Raw genomic sequence first — 24,322 nt, 5'->3', positions numbered from 1 at the left:
TACTTGTGCTTTGACCTTCCCACACTATGGGGGGACCTCCGTGTGCCAGGATCATGTGCCTCACATTTTCATATTCCTCTGCTGGGAGAGAGCTGACACAGATAATCATCTAAACACACACACACACACACACACACAGTCCACCTGATCCTTCTTCTCTGTGTTTGAAGTGTTGGGAAAGTTGTGGAGGAACACATCTTCCTATTCAGTACTGGAGCAAACAACGAGTAACACATGTGCTTAGGTGTTTGTGTACTTTAGGAAGGCAGTGCGTTTGCATGTGGGTGCGGTGTTTGTGAACGTGTGAGTGACACAAACGGGTTGTGAGTGAGTTGGATGGAGAGGTATTAGAGGTTAATGCAGTGAGCGGGCAGCGGGCCCAGCCCTCTGTAGAATAACATTATCTAACCCAAAACAACAGCGGAGCGGGGAGCTGGCCCACACAACCAGGCCCAGCTGTGCAGCCGGGGACGGCAGCCAAGCCAGAGCCTGTTGAGGCCAAAGAGCAGCTCGGAGACACAACCGTGCCAGTGTAAGGCCATTAACTGCTAGACTGGAAATGTACAGCAAGTAAACAGCTTTTTACTGGTTTTCTTGCTGCATATGTTTGAAATGCGAGTTGTGGTCCACGCGTTGAAAACAACAAACCAGTGCTTTGTATTGGGCCCATTCTGGAGCTTCTTCACCTCTTTACCGTGGAGGTTATGTTTACCCTCCTGCCCATCTGTTTGTTTCTTTGTTTATCACCAGGATTATGCAAAAAACTACCGAATGGATTTCCATAAAACTTGAGGACATGAGCCAAGAAAGGACTCCAGAGAGTCCAGATGCAATCAGGCAGATCCAGTGTTTAATTTTTCACTTTCTTTAACGTTGTGAGAATGGCTGTTTTTCACCAACTTCCCAGGGAATGATGCATTATATATATAAGTGTGTAAAAAAGTAGTGTGGCTTAATTGAATTTAAGGGGATTATTGGGCCTTAGTGGATGTATGTGCTCTGCTGAGACCTTGACCATGAGCCGTCACATATTTTAAATTCTGAAAAGTTTAAAAAGTCATTGCGTCATTGTTTCCCAGTACCACCCAAGAATAGCTGTGGTTATTCAACTCGATCTGAGCTTTGGAACAGCAAACCCAAGTCATTCTGAGGCTGACGTGCTTCATTAATCCACGCAGTAGTTTATGCTTCAATAAGACAGTTGGGAGCATTAAAAATGTCCAAAGCTTTAGATTTCCACATTTAATCCTGCTCATCCAGCTGCGGGGCATGGAAACTTCCAGAATCCAATTTAGTGCTGCAGCGTCGGTGCTCGGCGAGATTGGCTCTGGATTGGGAATCTGCCTCGTGCACGCACACTAGCAGAGAGGCGGGGGGGGGGGGGGGGGGGGGGGGGGGGGCGTTAGTTGACTTCTCTACACCCAACACGGGTCAGTCATATCAACACGTCAATAATGATGAAGTTTGAAGTCATGTCATCAGTGACCATGTGATTCAGTAGGATCCCTGGTTCTCTGCCTTTTCCAGTCCTGACCCACCTGAATAATGAGGATGGTTTTGTTCAACCATGTGCACACTGACTTTGATTCTCACAAACACTCAATAACATCTGCTCTAAATACTATCTTATCACTTGTACACACAATTTCATGTAAAAACGATCACCAGTCTAAAACATTAAATTAAATTTTGTATATATGCAATCATATTTTTCTCCACAACCATCTGGGGACCCACCCAGGAAATATCTCACGAGCCTTTGGACCCCTGGGTCGCCTTACCTTATATATAAATACAGTGTGTCCCTCATAGAGCTATTTTGTGTCCTCTACTGCCTTCTGCTGGATTAAAAAGGAGTTTACAGCTCTTGTCAACATTTCCGCAGTAACAGTGAACCTGAAAGACCCTGAAAGACGCTTTATCTGCCCCTACACTAGTCGAAGGTTAAGGACAGAGGATGTGGCACTTTGTGTAGATTGTCAAGCTTTATGAGGCAAATTGTGGTTTGTGAATATGATCTGTACAAATACAATTTAATTTGATTTAAAAAAGGATTAAGCTCCATCCGCCAGTTCTCCTTCTAAGCTCTCCACTGTTGTTTCTATTGCTCAGAGATGATTATCATATGGAAGATCAAAACATTGCATGTCGTCAATGTTAATCCTCAGCATGCAGTAACATTTTCAGCCACATGGAGGGGGCAGCAGAAACACACTGACATAACGACACACACTCATGAGATACAAGGACATCTAAGGTGACATGCTGGAGACCAGTCTGGGGCTTGAGACTGATGTTACTGGTTCTCAGCCCCCACGTCTGCTCCACCCCTGTTGATCGGGCCCACACACACACACACACACACCACTGATTTCCCTGGGCGCCTCTGGGTCATAAATGCATGTATCTGCTGCTGTGCGAACATGAAGCGGGGCATTCATGAAGGGAGCATGCCCGCCTGCCGTCACCCCGAGGACAGAACAGTGGGATGCTCAGATGTTGCACTTCCTTTAAGTCTGCAGGCCATGAAAGGCGGCTGAGGCCAAATGAGACAGAAGCTTCTTGCTCAGGGAAAAGACAAATTTAACTTTTTTTAAATCAGACTCACAAAAACAGAGTCTCTCTACTCCTGTGCCCTCTTCTTTTTCTATTAATATACACACCCTGCAACCATTTTAAAGATAATCTTAGTGAGCTTGTACGAAGGCTAAATTTGGTGAGTTTCCTTCTGGACTTCACACGACATGGCATGTCGTAGTGTTTGTGAGCCACATGAAACCAAATTCCCTTGTGTCTCGCTTGCATGCAGACTTGTCAGCAAACTCTGACCCCCCCCCCCTTCCCCCCCCAACTCTGTCTGCACCTCAGGACACATCTGACAGCGGAGAAGAGGCGGTGAGAGGATGAGTCAAGGGACAGAGGATGTGTTGTTTAAGGGAGAGACAGATGTACAGCGTTTGGGACGTTAATATTTTCCTCTTGACTTATCTCGCGCATTTCTGTAAAGCAACAGAAAAGTAAGGAGCAGGTGAAGCATCACGAAGAATAATATAAGCATCACGAAGTCGCTGAAATAATATAAAGTATGTAAAACAAACCTCAGATGTGCTTCTTTTCAGCAGCGTTGAAATTGTAATGAACTTCTCTATCGTAAACAGAAAATAAAGATAAACCAGAGGGGAACTGGTGCTACCATATTGGTGCAGTTGAATTTCCAGCTCCATTGTAACATGGCCTACTTCTCTCTCCACTGCTGCTGCTCGTCCTCACTGAGTGCATGTGCTCTCTCTCTCTCTCTCTCTCTCTCTCTCGCTCTGTCTCTCTCTCTCGTTTCCAGGGAGACAGCGAAACCGTCTGGAGCCAATGGACACCATTTTCGTCAAGCAAGTGAAGGAGGGAGGCCCCGCCCACGGAGCTGGACTCTGTACAGGTACACAAATACAGACACACACACACACACACATGGGCATACAGTGCAACACACAGTCTTCATGCTGCACTCCTCCTGTTAACGGGCAGATCTTGAGATTAACTCCGAACCCAAAATCGCTGTTTGATGCCAAGATTTCTTCACATCTGTCCTCTAGGTAATTCCACTTCCTTGTAACCTGCCAGGCAAAACAGAGATGGGGTTACAAAATAACAGATGGCTCCTTTGTGGGAGGTTGAACAAAGTGTAATATGCACACTGTTATATCAACTGCGTCTCCCACTTTGTTTCTCTTATTAATCCACAAATCATTTCTTGTTATGAAGGATAAAATAAAATACTTGAACAGACTCCCCCTCTGGGGAAAAGAACTAATCAGCTCTTCTTTTTTTTTCATTTTCATTTCCCGGGAATGTTGGTGACAGCTGAAGCTCCGTGCAGTAAACGCTATTGCCAGGTTCACGCTCTGTAATACTGGAAATGTCAAGTGGCCGGGACAAATCCTGTAAAGCCCTGTGCCTTTTATCTGATCACACTGCTTTCCTCTCCTGGGAGGGAGGAGTGTACTGTTTTCCCACAATTATCTAGTTCCTCTCCTGAACTCACCTCTCGTCTTCAGGAAATGTTAATGGATGTGGATCCTAACACAGGATGGATCCTTACATGGGGTCCCTTCAAATAAACCAGTATGGGTGTTTCTGCTTTGATCTAAAAGCAGATGTGTGTTTGTGCTGGAAGAAGAAGCCGCGGAGGAGTTCACTCGGTCAATAACTGGATCGACTGGACTCCAGATAATTCTCCTGAGCAGTCAAGGTCTCAAACCCGATGGTCATAGAGTTTGTTGTGTTGCCAGTGAATTGAAGCCGTGGCTCCGACACTGTGGGAATCTCCTCCTATTGATATAAGATCTAACAGTCTGTGTGGAAGCCTTCAAAAAGAAGCTAAAGATGAATTTATTCAAAGTGGCCTGTGCCTTGTTATCCTACTGTTTTATGTGTTTATGCTTTTTGTTAGATTCTTTTACTGTTTACTCATGTGAAGGACTTTCACTTGCTCTATGAAAGATGTCTGATTAAATAAACCCTAACTTACTTTCTTATTCTGTGATTCTGTGCAGGGGATCGTATCGTGAAGGTGAATGGAGAGAGCATCATTGGAAAGACGTACTCACAAGTCATAGCCTTGATCCAGAACAGGTAACATTTTGCCAACGCTTCATTTTATGGTTCATCTTAAGGAAGACTAGGCAAAGCAGGATAAATGCCCAGAGGCCTAAATTTGATTAATTAAAGATTTACATTATTGCCTGTGACGGACTCTTTCAACTTGTGACCCTGTTCTTTTTAAGTTTATATTGATAATCATATATCATCACATCAGATTCAACATGGGCCAAATGTGATGAATCAGACCCTGCTTGTAAAATGACTGACTCAGACTCTGGTGCCCGAGAGCTTATCTCTTCACCACCATCACTTCGCTGCGTGTTTGTGAACTAATGACACAGAAAATAATACAGAACCGTTGTGAAACATACTATCGAAAACACACAGCTTTGCAATTTGGATTGTTTCCTTATCGCTGACAAATGCACATGTAACTTTCACGCACCATTAACCCGCAGCTGCAGAAGGTCGGATTGTACGTGTAAAACGTTTGTCATGGCTCGCCCCTGGTTGAACCCTCTGTTCTAACAGTTTCTCTCCTTCTCCCATCTCCCCCTCATGTTTTCATCAATCAGCGAGCCCTCACTGGAGCTCTGCGTGATGCCAAAGGATGAGGACATTCTGCAGCTGGTAAGCATTCATTCATCTGTTGGTAGTTGCCTCAAGTCTATTTCTGATCTTGACCATGAAGCCTGGTATCGATCGTCTCACGTCAGGTGGGCTGCTTTTCTAAAACCTGTCAACCTCAGTGTTGAGTGATTTAAAAACTAATAATAGAGGAACAGACCCAGTGTTCAGGCTCCACAAACACACACACACACACACAAACACACACACACACACACACACAGCCAGCTCACACCAGTCAGTCAGCCCCAGCAGACGATAACGCAGCACCAGACCACGTCAAACCAGTCGCCACACGACGCCTTTCACCCCAGTTTGAGAAATCCTCTTTGTTGGAGCAGAGAACTGAGTCGGATCCCACTGTGTTGCTAAATTCCTCACATAGCTTGTTAGTTTGGCCGCAGCTTACCAGATGCCACAATAACTTGCTTTTGGCATTTTGGAATGAGTGAGGACTCACAAGGCTCAGGATTTCAAATGAGCCATTGAGAAACGCATGAGTTCAAATTAAAGCTTCATTTGTCAGGCAGGGATTTTTAGGGAAATTTTATTTTACAGTTGTTCACAATGCGAGGGGTCAAACTGCTCTAAATGTGCCACGATACAAAATCAGTTTTAAAGAATAATATGCATTTAACTGCAGTTCTCACTCTTAGTTAATCCTCATCAATGAAAATTTAGTTTTTCTACATAATCCAGTGTCTAGGAAATTATTATTATCACAACAGAGTTTCCATTTATTAAGCCGTTCAGCATTATATGCATAAAGGTTCCTGTGTCTGCTTTTAAATGTGTTTTCGGAGGCATGGAGCCCACACACTACCGTAGGGAGTGCAGCTGCAGTCAGCTGACTCTCCTCTCGGTACACTGTTTACAGCATCGAGCGAGCGAGTGAGCGAGGGAGGAAGTCAGTGGCGCTCGGGCAAGCGTGTGTGTTTACGCTCGCCCAAAAGTGAACGTACGATAGGGCAGCGTCGATCAGATGAGTGGAAGGAGGCGAGTGGAGAGAGAGTGTGTTTGAGTGAGTGCGACTGAAATGCCTCAGAAGCCAGAGAGGGGGAGGAGAGGTGCCGCTGTGAGCAGGTGAGAGTGACAGCACGGGGGGGGGAATGCTGAGTGTGTGGAAAGGAGTGAAAACCTGCGTACTGTAACAGCAGTGTGTGTGTGTGTGTGTGTCTTTGTGGGGTAAGAAAAGGACATAATGGGGATGAGCACACAACGACTCAGAGGATAATCATGTCCGTGAAGGACGGATACCGACACTGCTGAACTTCACCTCTATTCTCATTCTTTCTTATTCTTCCACTCTCAAACTGTGATTTTTCTCAGCTCTGCGGTCCTTTTGCAGGATGTATTTTTAGCCTGTGCTGAAGTCACTGTCTTTCTCCATGTGTCATCTCCATCGCTGTCTGTGTATCGCTCGTTTCTGTGTGTTCACCTGTTTACTTCTCTTTCTTCTCCTCTCTGCTTCTCTAACCTGGGGACTGCAGTTTTCCAGGGATATCACAGCTCTGGTAAGAAGGGATTCTGTACTAACCAATGACTTTCCATTAATTTCTCTGTCCTGATGATTCAGAAGTTTCTGACTGTAATTTGTAGGCTGTGGCAAACTCCAAAAAAAGTTTTTTGAATTCCATTTGTAATTCCCCTCCTTTACTGGGATGAGAGTATGCAGTCTTAAAAATAAAGATGAGTTCACTGGAAAAAGAGACATCATCTGTCAGCAGACCTCTGTACTTTCCTCATCAAGAAATTAGTTTATATTTGCCTGCTTGGTTTATGCAAATGCAGAGGGAGGCACCAGGCTGCAAACCCACCGCTGCTGTAACTTGACACCTCAGGTAGAGTGCCATCGATTAAAGTCCAGCACCGTAGCACTCTCCCTTTTCATTTTCTCAAGGGCTCTTGAGCTGGGAGGATGAGGAAATATAACGAGGTCAGCGTGCAACCGGGAGATTTTTCGGAGGCTGTCCGTGACGATACTTAACTGGAGAGTGAGCTCTAGCGAAGTTTAAGGGGTTTTCTCTGAGTTCTACTCCAGGAAAGTACCTTAGTCTCTACAGTGACAGTAGAGTTGTAGGGCCATGCTGACAGAAGTTGCGTTAGCTGCCAGCAGCAGGCAGAGACGTCCCCTGTTCTCCCTCTCCTCATGCCTCAGGGCACCGAAGGTGGGTAAACCACAGCCGCTTTAATCCTGACTTCTGGCTCCGAGGGTTTATTCTGGACTTTCCAGCCTTCTTTTTCTATTTGCTGTACTTTTTCCCCACATCTGGTGCTTTTTATGATAATTTGTAAAATGGCATACTGTCATATTTGTTTTCCTTCTCCTAGGAGAGAGATTGAGAAACTTTCGAGAACAATTGTTGTGTTTGTTTGAAAATTATTTCTGGAATGCCGTGTCTCTTAACCATTCTGTTTATTTATTTTGGAAAGGCAGAATCCAGTTGTGGGTCTGTCACTTACACATCTTTGAGGGACTGCAGTCACATTGTTTGTCTTGCTGATAATCTCATCACATTAGGCGAAGACCCCTGTCAATAATTGACACTCTCAGATTACTTTTTTTTCCTCTACTCTTAAAATGCAAGCAGCCACATTGCGGTGGTGCAGATGAGGTATTATATAAACAACAGATTGATACTGAGGGAGATGAAGTCTCAGGTTATAGATGTTTCAGTATATCGAGCATTAAAAAGATCGGTTGCCCTGAGAAGGAGAATCAAACGATGGCCTAAATAGAACAGTCTTTGTATTGTCTGCTATTTTTGGATGTGCCTTTGTAGCAGATTTTTCATGGAAGAAGTCTGATAACTTCACAAATAGCTCTGCAGCACTCCCTGTTTTTTTACGTTGTTGAGAGGGGTCTAATGTATCCTGTTCCGGGTTGGGCGCGATGTTCTCGGGCAGTTTAATGTGATCTATTTCTGCTCTCCAGCCTCTCTGCAACCTAAGTGACACAATGTCCTCTAATCTCTTGCAGGCGTACTCCCAGGATGCATACCTCAAAGGAAACGAGGCGTACAGCGGAAATGCGCAGAACATCCCCGAGCCCCCTCCCATATGCTACCCTCGGATAGAAGTGAAGGCTGCGGGCATGGCCCAGGCGTCAGAGCCTGCCCCAGTCAGTGAGACCCCTGGAGGGCCAGCTCAGGGACCAGGAAGAAGAGGGGGAACCGCTGAACAGAGTCACGGTGTGGAAATCCCTGTTCAGCCATCACCCTCACCCCAGCAGACATCAAAGTCTCAGGCTGTGGTGTCTGTCTGTAATGAAAGTAAGAGGACAGTAGCCATGCCTCCTGATCCAGTTGACAGGGGGCCCTGGGTCGCTCGGGCGGGCCCCAGTCACAGGACAGAGGAAAACCGGTACAGTTCTCCACCAGATTCTGGATCAGCTAGACCCAGACCCCTTATTCCCTCGGTACCCGGGGGTGCACAGCTGCAACGTCCCTCTTCCCATCCTGTAGAAAGTCCGGTCTACTCCCCGTCCTCAAGTTCTAGACCTGTTGCGATCCATGCGGACCCCTTGACCCCGCCTGCACGGGCACCTGTCCCTGCTGCATCGCCCGACACGTTCTCCACTGCTGTCTCACCCAACACCAACCACTACTCGCCCTCTCCCACAGCCTCATCCACCTCCCCACACCAGAACATTGACTGGAGAAATTACACCACCTATAAGGATTACATCGACGCCAAGAGGCTGCACTCGTATGGCTGCCGCACCATCCAGGAGCGCTTAGACAGCTTGCGTGCAGCTGCTAATTCTAATTCTGCGTACGCCCAACAACGTACGCCTCCCCCTTCTAGCCCCAGCCAGAGAGCGCCATCGGTCTCCCAGGTCAGACAGAGGAGCATATCCAGTGACCGCTGGATGGATGCAAAGAGTCCGGGTACTACAGTGACAACTCCATTACGTAGCGCCTCCCAGGAGAGGCTTGGAGGTGGAACGGAGAAGACGATACCAAACAGGAACTGGCCTCGGAGCTCTTCCCAGGACACTCTGCCCTTCTCCTCCCCGACAGATGTTACCAAACCTCGGGCACGGTCTTGCGACTACCTGGGCCAGCAGCCTGCTGAGCCAGGTAGGGTTGACAAGGCAGAGGAATCCAGAGCCGGCAGGCAGGGAGCAGGCCTGAAAGTTTTACCTCATCTCAACAGGAGTCTCCCTGGACAGGAGAGCGAAGGGCGAGGAAGTGGATTATCTATCTCACCTTTAGCTGCTCCTGTGTTTACTAAAGGTACAACAGACTCTGTAACACCACCCAGGACAGACGGGGTCATAATGAGACCATCACGTCTGCCTGTAAAAAATGCCATCTCAGACTCTTTACCTGCCTTACCCATCAAAACCACAGACCCTCTTAAAGACCAAAGAGCTGCCATCAGTGGCAACCATCTGGGGTACCCTTCCCCTCTGCACCTCCAGCTCAGGGGCAGGGCTGACAGTCTGAAAATGGAGAATAGGTTGGAGGCCGGGTTGGCTGCCAGGTCCTCCTCCTGCTCTGCTCCGTCCTCTAAACTGCCCACGCAGAGACAACTTGGAGCTTCCTCTGGTACCTCCACTAGCAACGGAGCTGTGAGCCCAAAGCCAAAGGTCAGAGAAACCTGCACATCCACCAGCTCACCTGTACGAACTAATGGCGGTCTCGCGGAGGGAGTAGAAGGACCTGATGCAACAGTAGTGGTCCTAAGAAGAGACAAGAAAACCGAATCTCCTTACATTCGCCCTCCGTCCTATGTACTAGCCGTTAATGACTGCGGTGGAGGAGTCACTCATAGGTCACCACCTTTGGTGAAGGCCGGCTCTGCCGATGCAATGTGCTGGATGTCCAATGACGGCTGTAGGGAGACGCATTTAAGGAGGCTGGGCGAAACACGACACATGTCTGGATCCAATAACCTTGATGGCTCCCTGGATTCAATCCCTTTTATAGGTAAGACTGCACCTAATCCATAGAACCACCTTCTCTTCAATCTCTGTCTCTATAGCAGACAGAGTTAGTGTGTTTATACTTGAACTGCAAGACATTGTGTTGAAGGTGCTTGTGTTGATTAAAAAACAAAAAGCAAAATTTCCAGTCACAGCAGAACGTGTCTTCTAGGAATTTAAACAAATTAGTTGTGGTACGTTGAACTCAGGATGACACTGTGTCAGGTGTGAGGTTGTTGTGTGTAACTTCCACACTGTTCTACAGGTAACCATGACGTATTCAAACCTCTCTGGCATCTGAGTCATGCAGCACAGACACACACACAGACACACACACTCACACTCAATAAACACGCCCTCCCACTCTCTGAAATGTCTCATATTCGCCCCCAAGTGTTGCACAGCAAGAGAAACCTAAGAATGTCGCCCTAATGGACTGTGACATAACAGAGAAATAAGGTCATTCCTGCAGCAATCCGCTTCAATTACACCTCATAGTACAATGAGTGGAACAACTGCTCTATGTTTAGTGTCTGACACACATTTTGTACTGGGACCATCGCTGTGCTGCTGAAGAGCGTGCAAAATGTCACATGGCTGCTTGTTTACGTCGAGGAGGAATCGTAATTATTGTGTTTTCTGTGTCATCCATTGAGTGTCACAGTTGTGGTTTCACTTGTTGTGTTGTTTCGACTGAATTATCGTCTGAAGTGGCTTTCGTTGTGTCATCTCACATCTGGCAGACAGAAACACAACAAGCGAGAACTCAACCTCGCATCCACCGCCACATAGCCATTGGTGACTCACAACCAGCCAATGAGAGCAGCTCTCATATTCGCCTGTTGTCCCAAGAGCCTGCAGCGGTTAATCCTATCGTCTTCTAGCACCATTTCCCTCCTGTGTACACAAACGCTTACTGTGCATCTAGATCTAGATTTGATTTTATCATTGCACTTCCCCGTGTTTTTATTTAACACCGTTTCTCAGAATGTGAGGGTAAAATTTAAAGCAGCGATTGCCTAACATTAAATTGATTTCACGTTTATTAGCTATAGCCAAAAGCTGGTTAGCTTAGCATGGCATACAAACTTGTTAACAGGAGCTTGATCCCAAAAACTAATATTATGTGTTTGTCTAATTAATACAAAATTGGTGTGTAGTCACAATATTTTTTGTTTAGTATTATTTATGTATCTGATCTAACAAGTCGATCTAACTTCGACAGCAACATAACATATGTTGGATTTTTACTTTGGACACTCGTGCTTAAAAAAAGCTAAACACCACATCCTCAAAAGATACAAGAGACTGATTTCTATCTTTTCATACGGATATTAATTGATCTGCATTGTTCTCCAACTTTATTTAAAAGTCTTGATGTGACATCATATGTGTCGGACATCAGTGGGAGTCGCCGTCTTCCCAGAAACAGAATAAAAGCTGAACAAACAAGTGATTACATGTAATAGGCTTCAGGCTGAGGTTTCAGAAATGAGGCTTGTTGTGTCATGGGAGATGATCTCTCCAGGTTCATGGGGAAAGAGATTTCAAATCAATAAAATGTGTCATTGAAAGACAAACGTTTGAATCGGTGCACTGCCATCTATGGGAATTTAATCCTTTGACAGTTGTATGTGCTTAAATTCATGAAAACCATTATTTGAAACCAGTTTACCAAAAATAAATCTCCTCCTGTCGTCACAAGACAATAACTACAAAGAAGTATTCAGCTTTTTGCTCTATTTAATTCTAGACAGTGTTCAGGAACATCATATTTGGCTGCCTGCATCACCACCGCCGCAGATATGATTCATTTCTCTCAGTGTTTGTTCAGCGTGCGCGTCTCTCAATTTGTTTTTAGGGCTCGCTATCGTGCTGATACTGCATATCAGATGTTATGACACAGCGCTGTCTGGGAGGGTGTAATGTTCGCTGACTGCGTTGCATGTGTGTATTTAGCAGGAAAGGTGTTCCAGCTTATCCGAGAAGGAACGCGTGTTTACTTTCTGACTGCATCGCTCTTTTCTTTTCAGCTTCTTATCGCAGCACTTTACAGCCGTCTGCTGAAAGGATTAGTCGAGTTGAGATAGCGCAGATGAATGAGGGCATTGTGTATTTATTATTATTTAATTTACAATATGATGTTCTATTACAAAGGTGTATATGAGGTCAGTAGAGTTGAATCCTGCCCATCCTTCAATTTAAATGAACATATTCTATTCTTGTTTTGGAAATGTATCACTAGATGTTCTTTGTTGTTTTGAACCGATGGGTCCTTGATTTCAAATAGTAAATACAAATGTTTTTCCTCATTCAGAAGATGGATTTATGAAGCCATTCTCTCACCATGAAGCTAAATTCCTCCTGTTCTGTCCTTAGATGAACCATCCAGTCCCAGTCTGGACCTGGACAGCACCATCCACATCCCTGCCTCTGCCGTCACATCTGCAGCACCCATCATCACCACCATCCCACCCAGCCCCACCTCGCCATCCCCCCTCTTTCGTCGACAAATGTCACATGACCAAGGTATTGTGGTTATATTTTATTGCAGAATATGAAATTAAGCAACTGTTTGAAGTCGGTATCAAAGCTTACGGACACTTTTTTGAATTATTGTCTGACCCTCTCTTAATAGATTCTCTCCGTCTCACAATTATTGAGTCAGATTCTGGAACAAAAACCGAGCGTTCCAAGTCGTACGATGAAGGTCTGGACAACTACCGAGAAGAAGCCAGAGGGTGAGTGGCTTCACACAAAAGATTATTACTCCACATTACTCTCGTTCCAGCTCTTTCAGTATGATAATATTTTCTTGTCTCTATCATGTAGGAGGGCTTTAATACCTGGTCTGAAAGGTCTTCGGAGGGTGAGTCCAGTCTGTTTTGTTTTTTTCAACAATACATTTAATCGTCAGCTCTGTCCAGCAGCTACCTGCCGGGTTTATCAGCTCGTTAGGTCACACCCAGAAGATAACACTTTACAGGACATAGTTACGGCTCTAAAAGCGACTTCAGGCTTGTTTTTGGTAGATTATTGATTCAGCGGGTGTGGACGTGTATTTTTTCTTACCTTTCTATCAACCTTAATATGGTAGATCCTTTAAAATGTGCCATTGAGACGCACCAGTATGACTCTTGATTTATGCTAATGGTTTGACTGGTCTGGACGTGAGAAGTTTCTGTCTTTAACGTTTCCCGTCACCTTCTCGTCCATCGCAGGCAGTCGACAGGTCGTCAGAAGATTCAGGCTCCAGGAGAGATTCTTCATCTGAAGTCTTCTGCGACGCCACCAAGGAGGGTTTGCTGCATTTCAAGCAGCTGAACACAGATAAGGGAAAGGTGTGCACCGTCTCTGTGTAGCTTTCCTATCATATATAAACATTACATGACCCGTTTATAAACAGTAGTGAGTCTGACCCGGTTTGACGATACCCTCTGTTTGAACTTAAATCTGCCTTTGACCTTGTTGCCTGAGGTCCTGTATTTACGATGTCATGCATAGCAGCTTATTTTTTTGTTTAACTTCTATTTTGCTTTGTTTATCTCTGTTTCTCCGCAGCGTGTCGGTGCGGGGATGCGCCCGTGGAAGCAGATGTACGCCGTGTTGAGGGGCAACTACCTCTGCCTGTATAAAGACAAAAAGGAAGGGCAGGCTCACGCCAACTGCCAAGTGGTGGACGAGGCCCTGCCAATCAGCATCAAGGCCTGTCTGATTGACATCTCCTACAGCGACACCAAGCGTAAGAACGTGCTGCGGCTGACCACGTCGGACTGCGAGTACCTGTTCCAGGCAGAGGACCGGGAGGACATGCTGGCCTGGATCAGAGTCATACAGGAGAGCAGCAACCTGGATGAGGAGGTGAGACCCAGCGATTCCGAGGAACCAAGCTTAATCCAAATCTCGTGGAAATCTGTTTCTTTGTTTTTGCGTAATCTTGCTCATCAGAGGCGTTAAGTTCTCAGGTTGCATGTGAGTCTCAGGAGCATCCTGAGGGAACATCCTTACATCTGACTTTCATCCTCACCTGGACTCAAAGATTAATTGATTTGATTTTTGGTCACAACGATGTCAGAAAAGTGTTTTATTCGATAAAAATGATTGTTTGATGACATTTAATATCTAAAAGGCTAAAGTGCTACTTCACTGTGACATAATAATGTTCTGCAGAATCGCTCGTGAGCAGAGGGGGTGATTTTAACTCCCCCGCGACCCGACCGGTTGGTGGAGGCGAACAACTGCCTCGGGCCGTAATTCTACTTTTATTATGATTTTATATGCAGACTTTGGCAGCTTGTACAGTTCATCAGTTCTCAGCAAGGCAGCTGCCTCAGGGTCTCTGTGCAGGTCACTGTGCCAGGGATCATCCTCTGTTATATCACTTGTCAGTGTAACATTACCTCTAATACTTTAGAATATTCCATTGTTCATTTTAACGGCACTCGTGTCCTTTTGACCTCGTAGCCGGTTTTGCTTTAGAAAGAAATATTTTAGCAGCTAACAAATCTTTTCAATTAATACTGGGGTCCTCAAAGTGGAGTCCGTGGACCATCAAGGGTCCTTGAGTTGGTTCCAGGGGGTCCTTAGCAAAAAGGAAGTAACACACTGACTGTTTGACACTGACAATCAGATCTGTCCTAAATCAAACATCATTAGCATCCAGCTAATATTAAAATCACAACCGGGATATTTTCTCTCTTTCCGCTCACTCCACTGTGTCTTAAACAGGCAGGGGGGGTCGAAGGGGAGGTGTAGCCCCTGATGCACTAACCATCATCTTTTGTGTCTCATGTGCATTCTGTTCCGCTCCCCCTTTTCCTTCCTTCCTTCCTCTTTTCTTTCTTTCCTTAGAACGCCATCTTCACCAGCCATGACCTCATCAGCAGGAAGATCAAGGAGTACAACACCTTGATGAGGTAAGAACAGACGAGAGGAGAGGGAGAGCCCTGACACTGTGGAGAACTTCACGCGTCCCGTGTCCAGAAGCTCATTCAGCGTTCGTGTCCTTGTCTCGTTCAGTCCCACAGGCAGCAAGACGGAGCAGTCGCCCAAACCCTCTCGCCAGTCGCTGAGCATCCGACAGACGCTGCTAGGAGGCAAAGGAGAGACCAAAGCAACAAGTCCACACTCCCCCAAACCCGAGCAGGAGAGGAAGAACATGCACAAAGGTAGGAAAAGAGGACAAGAAACATTATGTGCACTACAGTGATATGATATTAATTCTTAACAGTGTTAATGTCTCAATGTTAAAGAAGGGTCTTTAACGTCTGTATCCTCATTATTTCGCTGTGTCCCTGCAGACGACACCAGCCCTCCTAAGGACAAAGGGACATGGAGGAAAGGCATCCCGGGGCTGATGAGGAAACCTTTCGAGAAGAAGCCGTCTCCTGGCGTCACGTTCGGAGTGAGGCTGGACGACTGTCCTCCCGCACAGTCAAACAAGGTCTGTGCTCATTTACGTTCATAAAGATGTAATTTACCTTCATCTGCGTTCTTTGCATGTCCGATAACCTTATCCTTTTCCTCCTTTACATATATCGTCCAGTTTGTGCCTCTGATTGTGGAGGTCTGCTGTAATCTAGTGGAGGAGAGGGGGCTGGAGTACACAGGCATCTACAGAGTCCCGGGAAACAACGCGGCGATCTCCAACATGCAGGAGGAGCTCAACAACAAGGGCATGAATGATATCGATGTCCAGGATGATGTGAGTCACTCCATCGATCCCCTGCTGCTTTAATTATACTCTCCTTGAAGTGGTGTTAGTGCTCAACCTCAATCTGTTTAGAGCCGGATGCAAGACTGACATTTTTAAAGCTGCATTTTGACCTTTGTACACAAAGCAACAATAAAGTTTACTGTCAATTACTGTCAAGATTCAGTAAATACAAAAGCATAATAAGTACTATAAATACATTAGCACCGTTAGAAGTTTTGGAGTTCAGAAGCTAAAACTACATCTTTCTGACAGTGGATCTCGTGAAATATTCTTCTGAGCCTAAAACTATAATACAGGTTGAACTAGAATGTCTCTTAGTAGAGTTCATACCTCTGCTGAGGTTTATTGGCCTTTGTTCCATCTTTCCACCGAGTTTCATGCTGACAAACAAACGCACGGTGGCAAAATCCCCTGATAAGTGGAGGTAAGATTTCTTTTATAATACTTAAGGTGTGTTTCTGCTTTGTAGAAATGGAGGGACCTCAATGTGATCAGCAGTTTACTCAAGTCCTTCTTTCGCAAACTTCCAGAGCCCTTGTTCACTAATGGTGAGTTGTTTTCAAAGGATCACGTTCACCATCTAGTGGCCAAACGTGTTAACTACACCCTTAAAAAAATAACATTGTTTTTTACACAAAAGCTTTGAAAATGTATTTAAAGGAAAACATTTTGTCCACCCACAGATAGATACTCAGATTTCATAGACGCCAACAGGGTCGAGGGCCCAGTGGAGAGACTCAAAGTGATCAAGAGGCTGGTGAGTAGTTTATTTCATCCTTTGCTTGTTTCCATCTGTAGATGCATCCTGTCATTTGTTATTCTCCTGTTTCCTGACAGCTTCATGAGTTACCAGATCATCACTACGAGACCCTGAAGTTCCTCTCAGCTCATCTGAAATGTGTGGCGGATAACTCGGAGAAGAATAAGGTACAGAACTCAAGTTTTTTTGTCTTTTAAAACCAACATTAGGGTCTAAAATTTGCTTTAAACTGCATTTCTTGGGTTTTAGATGGAGCCGAGGAACCTGGCCATTGTGTTTGGTCCGACTCTGGTGCGAACCACCGAGGACAACATGACTCACATGGTCACACACATGCCCGACCAGTACAAGATCGTAGAGACCCTCATTCAGAATGTGAGAATCACACGTTTCTATGGTCTCTTCACTGATCTCCTTGCTTATAAAACACAAAAACCTAACGTCTCATGTTTTATTTTGCTTCTAGTACAACTGGTTTTTCACTGAAGAGGGAAATGGAGAACCAGTGGTAGGTACAGGCGTCACTGCCATTAATACAACTCTTCCTTCTGCTTTAGATTTAACATTGTTATCATCAAATCAATTCAAAATGATTTATTCATCTAGCGAGAGGTCGTTCTAAGCACGTGAGACACAAACAGTTCATCCACACACAGAAACCCAAACCTGATGAGTTCCCTTTGCTTCCTGCAGACTGTGTCCTACGAGATGAGCGCCGTGCAGTCCCAGCCCATCCCCAACATCGACCACCTCCTCACCAACATCGGGCGCACCGCCGCGTCGCAGGGCGAAGTATCAGGTAACGCGCTGCCTCTGGCAGAACCGACTCTGTGGTGGGTTAACCTTTCTCTGTCCTGTCGCTGCTGCTCGCTGTGGTCCCAGGAGACCGCCGGTGTTTTAACAACGACGAACGGATGTTTGTGATAACGCTGCTTCTTCCTTAAGTCCAAGCTTTCCCCCTCTTTTGCTTCTTTGGCTGTTGCCACTAGATAGAAATGTCTATGGCTAACCGTGAGTCCAAACGCCTGTGTGGGTCCGAGCGGACAATTTATTTGCGTCTCTCCAAGGACGCGATAAATTGTCACGTCTTTCATTTGCTTTAGGAAGCATTCCGCAGTGTTTATAAAGACTTAGACGTTCTTTTGTTTATTCGGTCGTCTCTGCCCGTTAATAACTCGTTAAGATCAGACTCCACTACTCGGCTTTGCCCCCTCCCCCCCTTTATCCTGCCCACTGTTGCAAAATACGGCATGTTCTTTCCCACGTCACAAAGTAGATGTTTTTACAGTGAAAGGCGACCTCTGATTCCTCTGTCTCTAGTGAGGCTCTGTCGGGTGTCCTAAAGGCTTTCCCAGCATTCACACATACTGATCTTGACACAGGCCAAGTGGGAGGAGTCTATCACACCATGATGTCACTGATGGACTCTGTAATGTCCGTGATGGACAGCTGGAACTGTAGGAAGAAGGAGGATTGTTGCCCCCAGTGTAGCTGCCTAGTCTGCAGGAACCCGCAGTTCTTTTAAAGCACAGGAAATGCCAAAGAGAGAGACAAGAAAAAAGAAAAAGTGGTAAAAGCAAAGAACGCCATGCCGAGCGAGGGGAAAGGACGCGGCTGCACGGTACGGTACAGTGTCCGGTGTTGTCTGTCAGAGTTTACCTAACACGGCCCGGTGCTACTGTCTGAAAGGCTCTCCGCTGTCTCTCCTCACTGTCCTGCAAGCTCGCCAACAGGAGAGATAGCATGGTATGGTTCTCTACGTCACAACGTCCGTGTGCACCTGCATATTGTGCCATCTTGTGTATTGCAAGGGGTGTATAGGGGGGCTTGGCTATGTCACACAATCAGAAAAAACAAATTTCTAGTCCAGAACCTGAGGACGTTATCAGGACGATTACAGAGCAGGTGAGGACTGATGGCAGGTTTGCTCCTCGCTGACGCTCTCGCTCTCATGTAGTGTCTCATGTAGTAGCCCCTCTGTGACCCCCCTGTCACTCAGCTTTGACCTCTTGGTTTCCTCCATGGCCGTCTCTGTCCTCACCATGTCGTTGTTGTCACGGTAAAACTCATGTCACCACCACCACCACCGCGCACTGCTCCATCAATTCAGCTGAAGGGTGTCTGTGGGGTTGGGCATCGAATGCCGGGATCCTTGGGTTTTAAAGTCAAACTGATGCCGACATCAATGAAGTAAAACAGATTTATCGGCTTGTTAGATATATAAAAAGATTGTTAAACTCTTGGGACAAATACATGTAATTGAGGCTTAATATTATAGAGTTGGGCCATTAACTGTATTATAAATAACTTACATAATAATAATAATAATAATAATCTTTATTTACAAAGCACAGGTACAATTACAAGAAGCTTTACGAGTTCATGAAAATTTGAAGGCAAACAAAAGGAAACAGTTGAAAGCAATTTGAAGATCACATAGCAAATACAAAAATGTTACGGATGAGTAAAACAAGATAGAAAAAAATATGCCATAAGATCAGAACTAAAAGAAAGTAAAACTATGAAAATGTATATAAATGTAAATATAAAGATAAATGGTCGTGGTCTGTATTATGCTATGGTCTTTCTTACTGGTCTTTAAACCTATCGTAGTCAGAAGATAAATCTCATTTTTTGAATATAGCTTTTTGTCATTGTGAATAGTTTCATCTACTGGACGTGTTTCTTTATGACAAAAACTTCAGGAAGCTCCGGTCAACACTACGTTAAACATTTGAGAAATCAAAAAAGGAAAACATGTTTATTCATCAGCAAAGAAAATCTGGTATTTGACGCATGTAAAGTAACTTCTCTCTCTCGGTGGTTTCAGACGTTCTCGTCTGTGCGACAGAGCGTCTGTGTGTCCTCGTGTTGCATGGCACGTGACCTGCTCCACTGTCCAGTGTATCTGTTGTGGTCACGGCTGAAGTTGCACTCAGTATCACAGAGACACAGGAACATACGTGTGTGTGTTGGAGTCGGGGAAAGAACGTCACATGCCTTGTAGACGTGACCCTGAGTGTAACCTAGAGCTCACCTGTCCCCTGTGTGTGCAGCATGGCCCGTTGTCTGCTCGTGTCGTCCACCATCTCGTCTGTTGTGCGTTTTGTTTCCCACCAAACAACCTGCTTCCCCTCATCCACTTTTCCTTTCTCCTCCCTCATCACATTCACGTGTTGCTCCACATGCGAGTGTGTCTGTGTCGTATCTGACATGTTCCCTCTCTTCTCTTTGTCCTGCAGATTCACCGAACAGTGACTCGGCTAAATCAAAGGTGAGTGTGTGTGTCTGGTGGGAAAGCTCTCAGGCCTCTGGTAGAGTAGGAAGAAGGGAGGTAGGTGCCTTCACCTCCGGTCAGGATCAGATCAACATACGTCAGCGTAGAGTTAGAAGGTGGTTTATGGAAAGAATTCGATTTTCTTAACATATTTTGGTCGTATTTGAGTTTTCATTTTCTTATTGATGGTTAAACTGTAAAATAACGACATCATAGGAAGCATTATTCAGTGTTTTTACCTTATCAGAAAGTTTTCAGTCCCTAATATCTGCCTTGTTATCAGGCTCTAAATAATCTGCATGGCAAAATACCACTAAGGCATCAGGAACTTTGTTGTTACTTGGTTGAAACAAACCTGTAAGTGTCAGTTAGTCCAACAGGCTTCAGCACAAACAGGGAGCCGCAGCACTTCATGGCTTTATGAGTCGATAAATATTCCTGCTTAGTAAGGACTTAATGCTCCAGGCTGCAAAAATCTGAAAAAAGCAGCTGCCTCCATCATTGCACTGCTGCTCTGTGGCTGCTTCTCTTCAGCTTCATGGCCACATCATGACAGAGCTCAGGCTGCTGCTGCTGCTGCTTCACCGCCTGCATGGAAACAACAATGTGCTTCCTGTTAATGACACTCGCTAATGTTCCTCTCTCTGTCCACCTCTCTGGTTTGTGGTGCTTCATGGGAGCAGGTGGAGTACAGATTTCAGTTTCCAGGCAGGGGTGAAGGGTTTTTTCTTCTTTTCCACCTGATTGCATTGCACCTTCTCATTTTGGTCTTCCTCTCTCTTCCTCCTCTCAGGGTTCCTGGGGCTCAGGGAAGGACCGAGAGCTCCTGGTCTCCTCCATCTTTGCTGCAGCCAGCCGCAAAAGAAAGAAGTCAAAGGAGAAGCCGCAGCCGAGCAGCTCAGATGACGACCTGGACGCCGTGTTCCCCAAGAAGGAACTCCCTGGCCAGAAGCCCAACCACCATCTCCAGGCTGAGGCCCCGAGCGAGACTCGCCCCAACGCCAAGCTTCAAGCCCCGGCCGAGGAGAGGAAGGAGAACGGGAGAACTGTGGAGCTGATGCCCAAAGCCAAGAGAGAGCATAGAAACTCCTTGTTCCTGAAGGAGAAGACTCCGCCCCGCCACGCGTCTTCTTCCATCTCGTCCCCGATCATCTGCGCCTCCCCGAACACCAGCCACCAGGCGGCTCCCCGGGGGAAGTCGTCCCTGTCCGATCCTCCGTCTCATCTGGACGAAAACACCTCGGACCTCGGGACCATGAGCTCCGGAGCATCGGTGCCGCGGTCCAGACCCAAGAAGTGGTCTGGAGGAGCCCCCCCCGACCTGCCCCCAGGAGTGTGCATGGGACAGGGAGGAGGTGCCGGCGCGTCCGCTGGCGCAGAGGTGAGCTCCATCACCTCGGACTACTCCACCACTAGTTCCATCACGTTCCTGACCGGCGCCGAGTCCAGTGCTCTCAGTCCGGAGCTGGCGGGCGGCGAGGAGGCGGACGACGAGCGCAGTGAGCTCATCAGCGAGGGGCGGCCCATGGAGACGGACAGCGAGAGCGACTTCCCGGTGTTCGCCCCGGGTGGAGGCAGCAGCCAGTCCACGCCGCGCCAGGAGCAGAGTCAGGAGAAGGCCGAGGCGAGAGATGCAGGAGGAGTCGGGCACAAGCTGGAGGCACGCCGCCTCTTCCCGTCGCACAGGATGATCGAGTGCGATACCCTCTCCAGACGCTGGTCGCTGAGGCAGAAGACGGACAGCGAGTCCTCCGTGGAGGGCGTAGCTGGGAGCGGGGAGCGCAGCAGCGGGAGGTCGGAGTCCTCCACCCGCTTGTCTCGGGTCCTGGAGGTGATGAAGAAAGGCCGATCCACCAGCAGCCTCAGCTCGTCTTCACGCAGCGAGTCGGAGCGCGCCGAACCAGCGTGGCACCTTAGAATCACCGAGCGGCTCAAGCTTCGGATACGAACGTCTGCTGATGACATGTTCTCCCAGAAGAACCGAGCTCAGGATGCTCGGGCCAAGAAGAAGAACATCCGGCGGCGGCACACCCTGGGCGGGCAGAGGGACTTTGCGGAGCTGGCGGTCATCAACGACTGGCGGGAGCAGGGCGGCGTGGACAAGGTGGCTGACCTCTCGCTGCTGGACCACCTCAAACCCAGATGCTCCTCAGAGGACTTCTCCGTCCGGGACTGGATCTCCAGGGAGCGCTGCCGAGGCTCCGAGCCGAAAGTGGAGCTCGCACCCAAAGCCGTGCCCGAGGACGATCCCGCAGAAGCTCAGGGCGTCGCTCCTGAAACATCACCGCCTCCTCCTCCTCCTCCTCCTCCTCCTCCTCCTCCTGCCGTCCCGGACGCTCAGCCGCCGGCGGGGGGGCACGTGAACGGGGGCGGGCTGCAGGTGAAGAGCAGAGCGTCCCTCGGGGAGGACGCTCACCCTCACAAACTCTCTGGAGCTCAAGTCGTCCGCTCGCGGTTCTACCAGTATCTGTGAGGACCGAACAGAATGAATGAGTGAATGTGCGAATGTGGTTATTTGAGCGAAGGTTACTGCACAATATTTTTTCTACAAAGTAAACTCTATGTATCTACTGTACATACTGTGTATAGGCCTACATGATTGTTACTGGATTAATGCTGAAGAGATGTTTATGTGTATTTCCACTGACTCGTCGGCCATACTGGAAAACAAGACACGGAAAGAAGAGAAACACGGACTTCTCCTCCTGAACTGGACTCGCGACAGAATGTGACTTTGTCCAAGTGACGGAATTGAACTCTGACGCTCGTTTCGCAGCACTAATGAAAAACGGTTACTGAAGAACGGGGGAGGAAACCTTTAGAAATAAGGAATCTCGGTTCAGTACTTCCTCTTATAAACGGTATGAAGAATGTATTACTCGCTCCTTTTCTTGTTTTGGACTAACACTAGTTGCTTGTGACATTATTGTCATTTTTAAAACGACGTGTATGTATTTTCTTTTTTGTTTTGTGTCTGTACTTGAAGTCTGTGGGTTTAGTGGACGGCTGCTTTCTGAGCTCGGTGCTGTGGGAAGTTTGTGTTTTGTTTTCACAGCGCGGTCACAACAGCCAGATATTAGCTCGGAGGGTTATTATAGTTTTATCAAATAAAGACTGAAAAAAAACATTAACGAAAAATACTGTTACTATAGTATGTAATGCTCGGTGCAGTAGTTTTTAATTTCCAAACTTTTTCAAGTTATAGTCCAAAAGAAAACTTTTTACATGTGTTTTTATCTCGAAAAGAAAAAAGTGCCTCTTTTTGTTTTTCTTTTTTAACAGTTTTTACCAACAAAAAGTTTAGGAGGAGAATATTTCACAGGCATTCCACAGGTTCTTCTGTTTCCTCCTGTTCAAACTCATTTCTGGTTCATGTCAGTGTTTGTTTCTCTTCGACTTCAACACCTTCTCTTGTTTTTTCACGTGCAGTTCAAATGCGTTTTTTCAAACCCGGGAGGAAAAGAACAACAAAAATAAAAAGAAAGAAAGGAACTGCATGAGACAATGTTTGGTGAACATCTGGCCTGTGTACAGCAGAACATGGTGCGATGCCCCCCCCCTCAACAAACACTGGAAATAAATAATCTTTATTAGAGTCTCACTGTCTGTTTGCTCTCATTGTTTCACACACCAGCAACATCTGGGAAGAAGAATATGGAAATATATCGTTCTGCCAAAATACACAGACACTGTTATTTTACAGCTACATGAAGTAATAGGAAAGTGAACATGCACATGAATGAAAAAATTAAGTTTAAATTAATGGAGAACTTTCTAGTATTTGCATCATCTACACAACTGTGTCACAAGGTTCTGAGAACATAAATATAATTATGCAGGAATTCAACTAATTCCTGCATAATTAAACCAAATTTTACATTTGCACATCTTTTATATTTGTATTTTTAAGACAGATGCTGAGGCCATTTAGATTAGATTAGATTCTACTTTATTGTCATTGCAGAGTACAAGTACTTATACAACGAAATGCAGTTTAGCGTCTAACCAGAAGTGCAAAAGAGGAGTTAAAGTGCAGAGTATTGTGCGTATTTAAAATGGAATGTGAATAAATAAGATATGTACAGTAGCAAATATATATGGAATAGTACAGTATTAACAGGTATTGTATGATATAAGAACTATGAGCAGTAATTAATATGTAAGCCTGTTTATATTTGGTTGTTTACATTAAAACTTTGCTTCCAGTTCATGAAATAAATAAACAATAGACGAGTGGGTGCTGCTGTTAAAACAAATCACGCATAATTATTCAAATCGAAAAACAAATTCTAAAGATTACACGAGTCATGACCATGACAACAAAGAAGTACTTGAACTAAAAGTACTAGAGTTCTGTAACTTGGGTAAAATGTACTTAACCCTTTAAAGAGCGTCTGCAAGTTCACTATCGTATGG

The 24,322-nt window shown here is 46.0% G+C and overlaps 1 protein-coding gene across 4 annotated transcripts in view; it reads left to right on the top strand.

Annotated features, from left to right (window-relative positions):
• Positions 1–23,501, top strand: part of LOC133932729 (rho GTPase-activating protein 21-like) — a 67,660-nt gene extending 44,159 nt beyond the window's left edge. For 2 of the 4 annotated variants that reach the window (XM_062379541.1, XM_062379538.1), the window contains 22 exons: positions 3,338–3,430; positions 4,548–4,626; positions 5,172–5,226; positions 6,714–6,737; positions 8,204–10,157; positions 12,533–12,682; positions 12,792–12,894; positions 12,986–13,022; positions 13,375–13,494; positions 13,715–14,014; positions 15,005–15,069; positions 15,173–15,321; positions 15,454–15,596; positions 15,699–15,857; positions 16,339–16,417; positions 16,553–16,626; positions 16,707–16,796; positions 16,879–17,004; positions 17,096–17,137; positions 17,323–17,428; positions 19,872–19,903; positions 20,700–23,501. In XM_062379541.1, coding sequence (XP_062235525.1) covers positions 3,338–3,430; positions 4,548–4,626; positions 5,172–5,226; positions 6,714–6,737; positions 8,204–10,157; positions 12,533–12,682; positions 12,792–12,894; positions 12,986–13,022; positions 13,375–13,494; positions 13,715–14,014; positions 15,005–15,069; positions 15,173–15,321; positions 15,454–15,596; positions 15,699–15,857; positions 16,339–16,417; positions 16,553–16,626; positions 16,707–16,796; positions 16,879–17,004; positions 17,096–17,137; positions 17,323–17,428; positions 19,872–19,903; positions 20,700–22,379 — 5,660 coding nt within the window. In that variant the 3' untranslated portion in view covers positions 22,380–23,501. The remainder of the gene's footprint in view (positions 1–3,337; positions 3,431–4,547; positions 4,627–5,171; positions 5,227–6,713; positions 6,738–8,203; positions 10,158–12,532; positions 12,683–12,791; positions 12,895–12,985; positions 13,023–13,374; positions 13,495–13,714; positions 14,015–15,004; positions 15,070–15,172; positions 15,322–15,453; positions 15,597–15,698; positions 15,858–16,338; positions 16,418–16,552; positions 16,627–16,706; positions 16,797–16,878; positions 17,005–17,095; positions 17,138–17,322; positions 17,429–19,871; positions 19,904–20,699) is intronic. The other 2 variants (XM_062379540.1, XM_062379539.1) reach the window with 2 other exon arrangements.
• The last annotated feature ends 821 nt before the right edge of the window (positions 23,502–24,322 follow it).

The sequence above is a fragment of the Platichthys flesus genome, chromosome 21 (assembly GCF_949316205.1).
Source record: "Platichthys flesus chromosome 21, fPlaFle2.1, whole genome shotgun sequence".
Lineage (NCBI taxonomy): Eukaryota > Metazoa > Chordata > Actinopteri > Pleuronectiformes > Pleuronectidae > Platichthys > Platichthys flesus.
Note: the sequence above shows the minus strand (reverse complement) of the source record. Positions and strands in the feature narration are given on the sequence as shown.